This window comes from Sinocyclocheilus rhinocerous, unplaced genomic scaffold, assembly GCF_001515625.1.
Source record: "Sinocyclocheilus rhinocerous isolate Xijiao unplaced genomic scaffold, SAMN03320098_v1.1 scaffold982, whole genome shotgun sequence".
Taxonomy (NCBI): Eukaryota; Metazoa; Chordata; class Actinopteri; order Cypriniformes; family Cyprinidae; genus Sinocyclocheilus; species Sinocyclocheilus rhinocerous.
In genome coordinates, this window is record NW_015640441.1 from 132,770 (window position 1) to 149,085 (window position 16,316).

At 36.2% G+C, this 16,316-nt stretch overlaps 1 protein-coding gene across 1 annotated transcript in view; it reads right to left on the bottom strand.

The window, feature by feature from the left end:
• The window catches only part of LOC107752714 (male-specific lethal 3 homolog), a gene marked incomplete at its 5' end in the record, with an annotated part of 86,500 nt that overhangs the window by 66,722 nt on the left and 3,462 nt on the right, over positions 1 to 16,316 (bottom strand). Inside the window, 2 exons of the mRNA XM_016568735.1 lie at positions 783 to 867; positions 973 to 1,072. Of these exons, the coding sequence (XP_016424221.1) occupies positions 783 to 867; positions 973 to 1,072 (185 nt within the window). The remainder of the gene's footprint in view (positions 1 to 782; positions 868 to 972; positions 1,073 to 16,316) is intronic.

Genomic DNA, 16,316 nt, shown 5'->3' on the forward strand with positions numbered 1-16,316 from the left:
CAACGTTCCTGTTCCAAGTGGTACGGGTACGTTTTCCCAGTGTTATCCAATCTCACTGAGTGGGTAGTGCTACGACAACAGTGACTGGCCTTCTTGTTGCGAGCCCCAGCCTTCACCGAAAAGGGGGCGCATGAGGCTCGCGCACAGGACACTGGAAGGGGCAGCATCCATGGCGTTTTGGTAGGGATCCCAATTCGTCGGTCATTACCAACGTGACATCGAGAGTGACCGACTGAAAGGGAACGAGGGTTACATACGTAACAGAGACGTTATCTAAAAAGATGAGAGATACTTTTTTTGGAAAAAAAAACTCTCTTTAAAAAACTAAAAACTGAATGCTTATTTTACTGAAATTCTACTGGTATATAACTTGCATAATAATTTGGAACACAGTGTATGTAACCATGTAACCTGTAACCAAGATAGTTGGAATGTACCCCTAGTCCTAACTTTGTGGATTTGGGCTTCATTGAGAATCATATTTCTGTCTTAGATGCTTTCTTATAAACGTGAGTAAATATGAGACATCTTGAAACAAAATATATAAAAAATATTATTCATATTAGTTTTATCTCACTCATTTCTCTTTGTCCAGAGGACAACTTAAGGGCAACATCACAGTCCTCAAGAACTAAATTGTGTTCTCTATCAAGTGATCAGCATGATCACCTTGAAACTTCAAAACAATGATTTACAACTAGCTCTCACACATTTACCTTACATAAAGTTCTAATGTGCATTCAAGTTAATCATGTGCATGCAAAGGTAAAAGAAATCTGCACCTGAGGAAAAGCTCGAAGTGTTTCACTAGTGCCCTCAGGTTCTTTTCTGGTATGTGCATCTTCCTCAAGATTTCTGGAAGTTTAACTAAAAAAAATAAAAATAAAAATAAAATAAAGACTTAAAAATGTAAGTATAATTCCTTTAAATTATGACAACATTTTTAAACATATACAAGAAGCTGATATTCACCAAATAGCCGAAGCAGGTGCTGAGCGCCATAGAGGTAAGAAGGAGGGGGAAGCTGGTCACTCTGAGGGTAGTTTTCTGGTGTCAGTCTCCAGCTCAGAACCTCAAGACAATCACATAGGGGTGGACCAATTTAATGAGCTATTTTTTAAATTAGGTTATAAGCATATAAGCAGTATTGCACCAGAGCATGTTAAAGGGATAGTTCACCCAAAAATTAAAATTTACTGTTAATTTAGATACCCTCGAGCCATCCAAGATATAGAAAGGTGAGCTGATAAATAAAGTGTATTCACTTTATGTGCTTTAGACATGTAAAACATCCATGTTTCATCTTTTTTTCTTTAGTAGAACAGTAAAGATTTTTAGCTGAAGCTGTGGTCCTTGGTGATTCATAAATTTCAAGTCAGTGGCTGCCCTTCTTTGAGAATAAAAAAGCATATTAAGGAACACACATTTAATACCTGTGGCTCCTGACAATATAACAAGGTCTTATGAAGCAAAACGATTGGTCTGTGCAAGAAATTGAACATAATCCCTCTGGGGTCCGAGGGTGTTTTGGGGCCCTGGAAAGTTTTGACATGCCCTGACATTTGTGCTTTTTTAGTTGCTTACAAACATTTGAATGTCTAAAGTTTAATAACACTGTAATCAGCACAAACTGTGCTACAATAGTATGTGAGCAGCATGTATGTACGTGATTGTGTTTTTGAGAAAACAAGGTTTATGCGTGCTTAGTGAAAAACTACAATTTTAAAGTCACTGAAATATGACCATAAAACACATGCAGAACATTTGTTCACAAGACTGTTGAGAACTGGATCTTGAAGTCTAGAGTTTTTTCTTCAAAATTATGTGAAAATCATCTTACTCATTTACAGAAAACAATATATTGATTTAAATTCTGTAAGACACTTTTTGTGTAGAAAAGGTATATGCGAGGAGGTGTGAATGTTCATGCATAATGCTGTTATTCACACCTGAGAAGACAAAGGCCTGCATAATGAGCTGCATAATGAGCCTTTCAGTCAGGTGTGTGACTGAGAGGGAATTGCTACAAGAAAGAATGTAAGGAAAAAATAAATTTATATATTTTTTTGTTTGTAGTTTATTTAGAATACATATAACTATCACATAAAATAACTCAAGAGAGTGTGTGCTTCACATGGTCTTAGCTGTGGTCCAGGTTCCTGTGCAGGCAGGAATCTCAGAGCCTGTGGAACATGTCAACGTCAGTCTCTGGTTTCCATGACCAAGTGGGCTGTTTTGCTTTGGCTCTCTTTGCAACAGGTTCTTTTCCACTGTTATTCTCACATCTGAAATAAAAAAGTAAGCATGCTGTTTACACAAACTACATTATTAACATTATTATGATGTTCACTGATACTAGTACTAATTTATCGAAACAAAGAACACAATTACCAACCACATAGCAAACATAGTTTACCATACAGCAAATAAACCTTAACAGATTTAAATGCTGTATTACTCTTATATGTACGATCACGTATGAAGGAGCATTTTAAGTTATTTTGCTGTTATCATTCAAATCTGCAAGTGGTGCCGCCGGCGCCACCGTCGACCCCAGGAGGTTAATTACAACATTATTACCTGTAATCCATTGACTAGAGAAATCCTTGTTTTTTTTCAGCAAACTGGTTCTTTCAAACAGTTTGTTTCAATGAACAGAGTTACTTCACTATAGTTTATGTAATCACACAATGATGTAAGGTATACACAATTATATTAAACCACCCAATAATGATGTGAAACATGGATGTTTTACATGTCTGAAGCACATACAGTGAATAAACTTTCTTTATCTGCTCACCTTTTTACATAAACAATGAGAAACTATAAAAACTTTCATTTCACCCCTTTATTCAAGTGCTCGGTTTATACATGCACATATTACTAGCTCATCGATCTTCGGCCTGGGTCTGAACTGTTCAGTGTACTGTTGGAGGACCTAGAGTACTGATTGAGTTGGTAAAAACCAGCATGATAGGATCATATACGACAGTATTTTGGCTCATTTTGAGTCAGAGTGCCTGTCAGGCAGGTCCTAAAGTGAGTTTTGATGGAGTAACTTGAAGATCTGTGCTGCTTGAGCCGTGAACTGTTTCTGGTTCAATCAGTTCATTAAAACTGGTTCAAAAAGAATGATTCGTTCACAAACCGGACATCACCCCTGGACTGTTTGCCTGAGGCTATGGATTACTGGTAATAATGTCATAAATGTTTATTTTTTTGCACAGGCAAATTGTTTAGCTTCATAATACCTCAATATATTGTCAGGAGCCACAGGTATTAATTTTGTGTTCCTTGGCATGCTTTTTTATTCTCAAAAAGTAGCAACCACTAACTTTGATGAATTTTGAGTTTTCTAAAAGATTTTATGAATCACCAAGGACTACGGTTTCAGCTAAAAATTTTCTTTACTGTTCTACTCAAGAAAAAAAGTCACCTACATCTTGGCTGGCCTGAGGGAGATTTTTGGGTGAACTAACCCTTTAAGTATAGATCCTACATCTCTAACAGTGCAAGCATACAAAAAGATGCTTTAAACTATGCAGAGAATTCGTAAAAACACCAAAATGCATATTTAGTCTCCATAATTTCTTAATACAGTTATGGTTATACAGTATATATTATAAATATATATCTATATATAAACCTCTGTTTATCAGTTTGCACTGGCTACCAATAGCTGCTCGCAAAAATTCAAGGCATTAATGTTTGCCTACAAAACCACCAATGGCTCTGCACCCCTTTACCTAAATTCATTACTTCAGACTTATGTGCCCTCTAGAAGCTTGCGTTCTGCAAGTGAACGGCGCTATATTGTGCTATCCTAAAGAGGCACAAAATAACTTTCTCTGACTTTTAAATTAAATGTTCCCTCCTAGTGGAATGACCTGCCCAACTCAGTCCTTAGCCATCTTCAAGAATCGGCTAAAAACACATCTCTTCCATCTTTATTTGACCCTCTAACTCTAGCATTCTCTATTCAAATTCTATTCTTTATTTAAAAAAAAAAAACACTTGCCCCTTTTAGACTTGCACTCTATTTATTTACTATCTGCTTGTTTTCTTTTTAAAAAAAAAACTAACACTTGCTTCTCTAATCTTTTTGCATTCTATTTGATTTCTTTTTATTAATTATACAATTACAATTCTGACTTACTGACTTCTGACTAACAAAAGCAAAAAAGGCCTCTAACACTAGCTTGCTCTATTCTATCTGTTTTCTTTTTATTTATTATATGATTTGAAAAAAAAAAAACCTTGCTACGTGTACTGCATTAAGCTAACTGTATTGAAAAAAAAAAAACCTTGCTACGTGTACTGCATTAAGCTAACTGAGACTTGTTATAGCACTTGCATATCATTGCTCTTTTGTTGATTTTGATTGCTTCCATTGTCCTCATTTGTAAGTGGCTTTGGATAAAAGCGTCTGCTAAATGTCTAAATGTAAATGTAATGTAAATGTAAATAAGCATAGTATTTATAATATTAGTACTATTTATTTAGTATCTTATCGGTCTGTTTACCTGTCTGTTTTGTCAGATCTTATCTTGGTGTTTACCGGCTACATTTGTTATTATTAATCTAAGTACTTTACTGGAACTGTGACCTTTTATTTTTTTCTATTCAACAAGTACTGTTTTTTGTTTTCTTTAATAGTTTCGGTCATCTTGGAATATCTAAAGATACAAAAAGTGAAACTTTTTCCTAATATTAGGGAACCACACATAACTTCTGCTGAATTCGGTAGCTTAATGTTTCCTCCTCATCAAGTTTGTCTTATCTAGTATTTTGCCTTATTCAACAACACATTTGACATGCAGCATTTTAGAAAAAAGCAGACTCGAACTTGGGGTGGTCGTGTCAAAAGCTGAATCCTCGTTGCTGATTCTCAGTGTCACTATTCCAGTAGTTTGACCAGATTTTGTTGGTTATATTAGTATATACAGCCTTTTCCAACAAGTTGTGACCCTGGACCACAAAACCAGTTTTAAGTAGCACGGGTATATTTGTAGCAATAGCCAACAATACATTGTATGGGTCAAAATTATCAATTTTCCTTTTATGTCAAAAATAATTAGGATATTAAGTAAAGATCATGTTCCATGAAGATATGAGATAAATTTCCTACCGTAAATATATAGAAACTTAATTTTTGATTAGTAATATGCATTGCTAAGACTTCATTTTGCTCCTTTATGCCTCGCCTTTCTGATATGCATCAATTTTTACAAAGCTCATCGTTCTGAAAAGCGAGGTGTACGCTGATTGGCCAGCTATCCAGTGCGTTGTGATTGGCAGAATACCTCAAGCGTGTGACGGAAATGTTACGCCCCTTACCATAATGTGATGCTGTGTCCCGGCGCGACGAGACAAAACCCATTACAAATTAGGCATTTGTTGCATCCAGGGGACATAATTACGGATTTTAATGACTTATACTGTCTTTTTACGCGTTGCGTTGCATTTCACGCCGTGTCAACATAAAACCATGTCTGCATTTGTGATCGGAGAAACGACAAACAACAAGCGCTACTCTACACTGCTCAAAACTCACATTTGAATCATCAGTGGCAAATTCTTTAAATATGAAAATGTACTTACAGGCTGCGAGTCAGAAGCACCAGACTGTCCTTGCAAAGTTGGTATTGCCCCACTTTATAGAAACAACCTTTGAGCACAGCCGGCATTGTAGGCTACTCTCCCAGGTTCAGGAAAGTCCTCCGTAAATGCGCTGCACACATCTGAATATTTGGGTTGAACTGTTCTGGAACAATGTTGTAAATACAACTTAACCACTGATTTTTAGTTGTGTCCTTTTTTGGAAGACCAAACAAAGTATTTTCGCTTTCACAACGAAACACACAGCATCTCCATGACATGGCAACGTCGGCAACAATACTACAGCGAGAATCAAAGTTACGCCTTCTTTCTTTGCATGAACATTTGGGCGGTGTTATGCAAATCTTCCCACACAGTGACGTAGACATGTGGGGGTATGTTTAAATGAGGCATTTTAGGAGGGCGTGGACGAGTCTTAACTTCTATAAAGAATATCTCTTTGGGTTTGAGACTTTAGTCTTTGCAACTTTAGGGATCTTATCCATGCACGAACAGCTTGTAACACCCCAAAGAGAAAGGAAAACTTGAAATTGCATCATATGACCCCTTTAAAGGCGATTTTCTTAATATTTTGATTTTTTTTGTACCCTAAGATTCCAGATTTTCAAATAGTTGTATTTCGGCTAATATTGTCCTATTCTAACAAACCATACACTAATAGAAAGCTTATTTATTCAGCTTTCAGATGATGCGTAATATGACTGGTCCAGTTTTGTGGTCCAGTGTCAAACACACACACACCACATATATATATATAAATATATATATATATATACAACATATTTTTCTTAAATATATACATGCATGTGTGTGTATTTATATATACATAATAAATATACACAGTACACACACATATATTGCTGGGCAATGATTAATCGTGATTAATCGCATCCAAAATAAATGTTTTTGTGTACATAATATATGTGTGTATATGTGTAATATATGTGTCTGACCTGTGTATATTTATTATATTATTATGTATATATACACTCACACACACATATATATAATTCAGAAAGTATTCAGACCCCCTTCACTTTTTTCAATTTTGTTATGTTGCAGCCTAATACTACAATTGTTTAAATTATTTTTTTTTCTCATTAATCTACACTCCGTACCTCATAATGAAAAAGTGAAAACAGAATTTTAGAAATTTATGTAAATTTATTAAAAAGGAAAACTAAAATATCACATTTACATAAGTATTCAGACCAACAACTAGGGGTGCACCGAATGTTCGGCAACCGAAATTATTCGGCCGAAAATAGCAAAAAATATATTTCGGTGTTCGGCAGAATAAGCGAAAAGGCCGAATAATATGTACCGAACAATGACTAACACGATCAAATAGAGGCACACACTAATGCAGCAAACATGTCGGCAGTGTGAAAGTATTTAAAACTATCAGAGAAAGATGCAGACATCATTACAAGCACGAAGCACCGACAGCGAGAGACTGTTTAGTGCTGCATCACATGTCTCCGATGAGAAGAAAAGGTGGCTGATGCTGGCGGTTAGGCTACTGTATGATGATTGAAATCACGAAATGGCCTCAAACGATTAGTAAATAAACTGCAGAATGTTATATTTTCTAATGCACGCACAAATTGCATGAATTCTGACAGCGCTGCACGAGCTCGCGGTGCCAGGGTTCAAAGTCCAAAGCGCGAGGAAAATCTGTACTGAAACTGTTACTCGTCCGTTGCTCAGTAGCATTTTTGTGAATTTTTTAAAGGCATGTGACAATGTGATACGTGCGACAAACATCTTCCCAAATTCAGAATCATTTATAAATCTGCATGCTGTTGTCAACAAACAGAAGCACTGAGATCTTCCTGCGTGTTTCCTCCGAAATAAAAGCCGAGAAAATGCAACAACTCCATCAACATTCATAAATGTTAGTTTTGTAATTTTACTGTTGTTCTGTAAAATAAAATTAAAAAGACAATAATAATGATAATAATAGCTGTTTTGTAATTGATTTTTTTATTTGAAAAGCAGGACAAAACAGTAAAAAGCACATTTGGCTATTTAGTTTATGCAATGGTGAAAAAAAATGGCAAAATAAGCCTACATGGGGGGGTGGAAAACAGTGTTTGGTATTCGGCCTTCGACCCAGTGTTTAATTTTGTTCGGCTTCGGCCAAGAATTTTCATTTCGGTGCATCCCTAGCAACAACACTTGAAATTTAGCTCAGGTGCCTCCCATTTCTCTTGATCATTGCTGAGATGTTTCTACACCTTGATTGGAGTCCACCTGTGGTAAATTAAACTGATTGGACATGATTTGGAAAGGCGCACACCTCTATAAAAGGCCTCACAGCTGAAAATGCATATCAGAGTGAAAACCAAGCCATGAGGTCAAAGGAACTGCCTGCAGAGCTCAGAGACAGGATTGTATCGAGGCACAGATCTGGTGAAGGCTACAAAAAAAATTTCTGCTGCACTGAAGGTTCCCAAGAGCACAGTGGCTTCCATAATGCTCAAATGGAAGAAGTTTGGCGCAACCAGGACTCTTCCAAGAGCTGGTCACCCAGCCAAACTGAGCAATTGATGGAGAAGGGCCTTGTAACAGCATCTAAAGGACCCTCAGACTCTGAGAAACAAGATTATCTGGTCTGATGGACCTCAATTCTAAGCATCATGCTTGAAGGAAACCAGCTCTGCTCATCACCTGCAGAGTACCATCCCAAAATTAAAGTGTGCTGGTAGCAGCCTCATGCTGTAGGGGTGTTTTTCAGCGGTAGGGACTGGGAGACTGGTCAGGGTTGAGGAAAAGCTGAATGGAGCAAAGTACAGATATATCTTCAATGAAAACCTGTTCTACAGCGCTCAGGACCTCAGACTGGGCAGAAGGTTTACATTCCAGCATGACAACGACCCTAAGCACACAGCCAAAGCAACACAGGAGTGGCTCAGGGACAACTCTGTGAATGTCCTAGAGTGGCCCAGCCAAAGCCCTGACTTGAACCCCATCGAACATCTCTGGAGAGACCTGAAAATGGCTGTCCACCGACGGTCCCCATCCAACATGACCAAGCTTGAGAGGATTTGCAAAAAGGAATGGCAGAAAATCCCCCAATCCAGGTGTGCAAAGCTTGTTGCGTCATACCCAAAAAGACTCGAGGCTGTAATTGCTGCCAAAGGTGCTTCAACTAAGTACTGAGTACTGAATACTTATGTAAATGTGATTTTTTTTTTTATATAAATTTACAGACATTTCTAAAATTCTGTTTTCACTTTGTCATTATGAGGTACGGAGTGTAGATTAATGAGAAAAAAATAATAATTTAACTGTAGTATCAGGCTGCAACATATGAAAAAAGTGAAGGGAGTCTGAATACTTTCTGAATGCACTGTACATACATATTAGGGGTGTAACAGCACACATTTATTTTCAGTACGAGTCTTTCGGTTTGATACGCATGTGTACCGAACAAATCATTCTATTTTTTTTTAGGAAATTCAGACAATAGATGCCATTTTGGCGCTTTTTGATGTGGCATGACAGATCGCTGTATAGAAGCCTCAGTTCTAACAGCAGCGTGATCATCCCTTCATCTTTACTACTAGTTTTAATGCAAAATAAATATGAATGAACATCTAATGTAATCGCTCAATCAGTGTTTCAATTGCTGAAAGATGTCAATAAAACAGCCTGTAAACAAAATGTCATGTAGCATTTCATTTACCTCGGGCAGGTCATCGGTGTCTACAGCTCGTTAGTTTGCTAGAAAAAAGTCTAAAGAGCATTTTGAGAAATATTAGACTATATACATCATTATATTTTACTTTACCTGTTAGTGATGTCTTCGTTATTTAGTGTATGTTTAAAATCTTTTATGAAACAATTTATGACAGCCACTGTGTAAATGATTGTATTTCAACAACAAATAGAACTTGTATAATTTAGAAGCTAATTTAAAAACTGCATTGTGCAATTTACATGTTTGCATACAAACTTTTAATTTAAGTGCTGATTATTATAGTTAAAAAATAAATAGTAACTGAATTTAAGTTTGGGCTCTGTTGTTAATTGTAACATTATAGTAATATAATAGGGATAGAGCAGAAGCTGAGGTAGAACATTTTAATTGTAATTGAATTTATTAAAAGAAAAAGCAATTTGTTCAGTAAACCATTGTTTAATTAAAGAAAAAAAAGAAAAGGAAATTATATTTTTTCCTCCTGCTTTACCGAAAACAATGCAGAACCGTGATGTCAAAACCGAGGTACGTACTGAACCGTCATGTTTGTGTACCGCTACACCCCTAATTATGTCCATATATATTTGGACACAGGCACAATTTTTATTATTTTAGCTGCTGAAAAAAACATTCAAGTTAGTTATATGTAAAGTGCACATTCCGAGCTTTAATTCGAGGGTATTCTCATCAAAATTGAAGGAAAGGTTAAGGAATTACAGCTCTTTAATAAGTACACCCCCAGTACCCCCTACAGTTCTCTGACAGATGTCCTGACATTTTCCTTCAGAATTTGCTGGTATAGTTCGGAATTCATTGTTCCATCAATGATGGCAAGCCGTCCTGGACCAGATGCAGCAAAACAGGCCCAAACCATGATACTACCACCACCATGTTTCACAGATGGGATAAGGTTCTTATGCTGGAATGCAGTGTTTTCTTTCTCCAAACATAACACTGCTCATTTAAACCAAAATATTATATTTTGGTGTCATCCATCCACAAAACATTTCTCCAGTATTCCTCTGGCTTGTCCACATGATCTTTAGCAAACATTTATCCAGTATTCCTCTGACTTGTCCACATGATCTTTAGCAAACTGCAGATGGGCAGCAATGTTCTTTTTGGAGAGCAGTGGCTTTCTCCTTGCAACTCTGCCATGGACACCATGGTTGTTCATTGTTCTTCTGATGATGGGCTCATAAATATTAACATTAGCCAATGTGAGAAAGGCCTTTAATCAGTATTGGTACCATTGATACTGGCCTTCAGTCATAAAAAAAGATGCCATTAAACAAATATTTAAAAAAATACTGTCTTTATGTTGTTTGTACATTAATTTGAAGATTGAATGTGAAATTATTGCAATATAAAAGTATATTTAAAAACTTTGTTAGGTGGGATTAATCACGATTAATTTCAGAAAAATGTGCGATTAATTAGTTTAAAAATGTTTAATCGATTGACAGCACATATATATATATATATATATTATGGATTCTTTAGTTTGTGTCTAGGTTTTAGTTTTCTATTAATTTTCTCTTAGGAATACATTGTCATTGTTTGGTAAATTGTGCGTAAGACAAGGAGAGTGATTAAAATTCAGTGGTTTCTGGTCATTTTTACCACATTATGCCACGAATAGAAAGTGGAACATCTAATAAAACTAATCATTACTGTAATATATACATATATAATGTTATATACACTAACGATTTTTAATGTTTTTAAAGGATTTTCTTATGCTCATCAAGGCTGCATTTATTTGATCAAAAATACAGGAAAAATTTAATATTGTGAAATATTATTATGATTTAAAATAACGTTTTACTATTTTAATATACATTAAAATCTAATTTATTCCTGTGATGCAAAGCTGAATTGTCAGCATCATTACTCCAGTCGTCAGTGTCACATGATCCTTCCAAGATCAGTCTTACTGATCCCAAACTTTTGAATGGCAGTGTACATTTAACATGTTATGTTTTTCCTGTGATATAAAGAAGAAATTATGAAATTTACCAAAAACAGTTTTTTGCAGTGCATAAATATTGTGGATACTGGTTATTGCAGTGGTTCACAATTTTAGTCCTCACGTACCACCGCTCTGCACATTTTGTATGTATCTCTTATCACTTCAGACATTTGTTCTATTCGACCGTAAGTGCCCTGGGAAGTGGATATCACTGGATATTCTGCCATGATTCCAGTTCGAAGGGAGAGTGTTTGTTCAATTCCAAGGGCATTAACCCTCTGGGGTCGAAGACCGCATCAGTGCAGTCTGTCATGTTTTTTCTTGATGACCGCGAAAAGAACTAAAAATACTCTGTCATTTTTGATTGTACAGATAAAAATAAAGCATTGCTTGAAACTGCAAATGGTGTACTTTTATTTGTGTATAGTCATAATAACAACAAACAATGTGCTTTTGTAAAATAAAGCAAACAAACAGGGAGAGCTCTCTGCCGTCTCGGTCTCAGTCAACTTTCTTCACAGACACGTAAATAAAACTTGCCTCACATACAAGATAAATATATGTATAGAAAGCTTGAAATGTATCCTTTTAAATGAAGTAAATCAGGTTGAAAAACAAATATTCTCTGATAAAGTAATATGTGTGTGAAACCAATGAGAGGTACGGTTTTTCCTGTCTGAGCTCATTATCTGTAATGTGACCACGCTCAAGAGCTGAGCGGCTATTCAAACTATAATCACACGTGAGACGTGTGAACGTGTAAATGCCCACATCACCTCCGTAAACAAATTCTGAAGATTTATCAAGTATCTCAGATACTTTTTTATTTCTGGAAGAAGACGCACTGAGAGGAATAAGACAGAATTTACCTCAAAAGAAGAACATGATGCTATGCGTGGCTTGAGCCAGTGGATCATTTCTTATGAGCAAGGCATTTTTTATTACTTGCATTAGTTTTTATTGTGTTATTGTGACGTACACATTTTACTAGTTAGACTTTTCCCAAACTATAATTCCTGACTACATGTATGAAATTAAGTGAAACATTTTGAAATGTGTCATTTCATTGCATTTAAATGTCTCATGACACCAGGATGTTTTTTTAATGTTCTATAAAATAAAAAAGTAGATATAGCAGATATAAAAGTAGTGTAAGTGTTTACACTGTAACATTATGAATGTTAGAGTCTAAGAATGTTTGGCAAAAAGGTGTTACTTTTCAAGCCTCTGTGTTTAGATCAATATGTTCAATATTTTTTGACCTTCACTGTGTATATTTTAATTATACTGTGTTGTAAATAAATTACAAATAATCAAAACCCCCATTATTTTACTCCCCTCACATTCTTTCTTACCTGCCTCATAGTCACAATCACTCTGACGGCCCATTAGGGGAGGGCCCTTTGTCTCAGGTGTGAATCACTAAATATTCATGCAATTGTCACTCCCGCGCATATGGCCTTTCTAACACAAAACATGTCTTACAAAAGTTAAATCAGTATATTGTTTTCTGTGAATGAGTGAGCAGGATCATTTTCACATAATTTTGTAGCAAAAACTCGAGTCTACCACATCCAGTTCTCAAAAGTATTGTGAACAAATGTTCTGTATGTTTCATGGCCTTATTTCAGTCACTAGCTATTACTATGTTTTTAAGATTAAAAAACAAACAAACAAAAAAACAACGCAAATGTCAGGGCATGTCAAAACTTCTCCAGGGCCTCAAAACCCCCAGAGACCCTAGAGGGTTAGAGTGTGCAAGATGTGAGTTTAAATTGTATTTACCTACAGAGGTATATTATGTCACTTTTCTGGTAAGTTTAGTCTGTGTGTGAAGTAGCTGCAGACCGTGGCATAGTGCAAATCCGTGAATGAATGTTCGAAGTGAAGTAAACTTCAAAGCAAAGGGGATCATGTCGATCGGAACACAGCTGATGAATGGAGCTCGCTTCTAACAAACTGGTTATCTTAATTAGGTGTGTTAAATAAGAGACATGCAAGATATGCAGAGCGGAGTGGAATTGACAACCACTGAGTTATTGGACATACAAATTCTATCAGTATTGGGTATTAAAATCAATGTAGGGAATCAGCTCAAAGGGGAAATATGAATAATTAATTATAACTAGTTATAATTAATTATAAATATTTAGATCCACTGTAAGTATTTACTTAACATCTCAGTGTCAACTGTCTGTCAATTCTAAGAACGTTAATTTCCTGGTTAAGGAAAATAACTTTCTTACTGTACAATACTACTCAGAGCATGTAGCAAAAATCTGCATGATTAGGGACTCCAGTTATAGCAAACAATGAACAACCTCAAGTGTGATACAAGTAGGGATGCACCGATACCACTTTTTCCAGTACTCGCCCGATACCGATACTTTTATTTTTAGTACTTGCCGCTCTCTCCCTGCCGTTTAGTAACACTAAGGGTTGCCCGAAAATGAGAGGGACAAGTACACTACAGCCTAGCGCATTTCACACAGGCTGCTAGATTCACTTTCGCCAGAAAGTCGTGTATGCCTAAGGTTGAAAGCCCGATCGGTATCGGCGCATCCCTAGATACAAGTAAGACTTTATTAACTACATAAACACTTAAACTAGTCTAACATACATACACGCATACAGTTGGCATAGGAAAAGGGGTTAAAGCTTAAGCAGTAAAGAGAAGAGAAATAAAGACATGAAGCTATGGTATAATTTGATATTCAGCAGATCGACAGCCTAAAGGAAACATCAGTTTCTTAGTTCAAACACACCTTTGTAAAAAGGTGCAAATTATACTTACTGTATCAATTAATAAAACTAAGTTTGATACTTGCACGTCTCGTCTGTTTGAAAGAGATTTCTGATGCACTTTGGGGCTCCAGTTGGTTAGATGAAACGCTGCTAAGTTGTGTTAGCTTAGCTGCTTAAAGTCACCATGAAATCAAAACTGAAAATTCTTATTTTTTATATTGAAAAGATATTAGGATATAACGACAACATTACTCTTAGGACATCGTAAACTAATTTTTTTAATTAATGAGTCGAATTAATGACTTAACCTGATGGAAGACGTGCTCAGTCATTCAGGCAGTCTCTCTCTTTCTCGCCATATTTTAAATTTAATTTTAATATTTTAAGTTTAGGAATGTTTTGCGCCATTGATCGTCGTCATCATCCTTAATAAATAAATAATTTATTCATGCTTGGGTGTCGGCTGTGAATCCAGTGGAGAGAAATCCCCCACCACTAACTGCAAACTGGCATTCAGATCTGCCTCCATTTTGTTAGCAACGCCCCAACTTCCAATGATCCAATCAATTCCCGAAGGACGAAATCAAGTCCCGCCCTCTCATTTCAGATGCCGTTTCACTCGGATATACGTAACGGTAGAGAAGAAAAGACAATCGCAGCTTCCGTTTCATGCCGACTTTAAGGTGGTTTGTTTACAATATGGCATCACCAGGTGATGCGTGTGCTATCGGGAGTTAGCACTTCCTGTGACAATTTGTTGTCATGGTAACCAATGCATGCCAGTGCAATTCAAACAGTTTAATGTCTGCATATTTCAAACAAGTTGCACACAGTTTTAAAATACGGTGCTTTCAGTCCTCCAAGACTTTGTCATATTAAATAAGCTTAAATATTATTTATTATTAAATAAGCTCTTGTTCTATCCAGGCTGGACTACTGCAGTGCTCTCTTGGCAGGTCTTTCAGCCACTTCTATCAAACCTCTACAATTAATCAAAAATGCCGCTGTAAGATTACTCTTTAATGGGCCGAAAAGAACGCACGTCACACCTTTGTTCATCAATTTGCACTGGCTACCAGTAGCTGCAAACACATCTCTTCCATCTTTATTGGACCCGCTAACTCTAGCACTTTCTATTGTACTTTAATTCTACTTTATCTATTTATCTTTTTTTATTAAAAAAAAAAACTAACACTAACTTTCTATTTTTTTTCTATTCTATCTATTTGTTTTTCTTTTTGTGTGTGTGTGTGTGTGTGTGTGTGTGTGTATATGATTTTTTTCCGCGAACCGTTCCATCCCTAATATATACGTATATATATATATATATATATATATAAATAAAATACCTTGCTATGTGTACTGCGTAAGGCTAACCGAGACTTGTCATTTGCACTTACATATTGTTGCTCTTTTGTTAGTTTTGATTGCTTCTATTGTCCTCATTTGTAAGTCGCTTTGGATAAAAGCGTTTGCTAAATGACTAAATGTAAATAAGCACTTCTGTGAGCGCTTCTCAAATTTAAACAATAAACTTGCACTTGTTTAAAGAATAACAAAACACTGTAAGTTAAAGCCGGTTTAAGCATAGAGTGTAGTCATGTGTGCCTCACACATGAATACTGAAGTACAGTATTACACCGTATCATAGTACTGAGACTGCTCTCATTAGAGTTACAAATGACCTGCTCTTATCATCTGATCGTGGTTGTATCTTTCTATTAGAGCTACTGGATCTTAGCGCTGCATTCGACACGATTGACCACAACATTCTTTTGATTAGACTAGAAAACTTTGTTGGCATTAGTGGAAGTGCATTAGCATGGTTCAAATCATACTTATCTGACTGCCATCAATTCGTAGCAGTGAATGAAGATGCATCATATCGATCACAAGTGCAGTATGGAGTACCTCAAGGCTCAGTACTATGGCCGTTACTTTTCACGCTTTACATGTTAGCCTTGAGAGATATCATCAGGAAACACAGTGTTAGCTTTCACTGTTATGCTGATGATACTCAGCTATATATTTCTTCACGGCCCAGCGAAACATACCAATTTGAAAAACGAATGGAATGCATAGTCGATATAAAAAAACTGGATGACGAGTAATTTCTTACTGCTAAATTCAGAAAAAACAGAGGTGTTAATTATCGGACCTAAAACCACCGCATGTAATAACCTAGAACACTTTCTAACACTTGATGGTTGCTCTGTCAATTCTTCGTCGTCAGTTAGCAACCTAGGTGTGCTATTTGATAGCAATCTTTCCTTT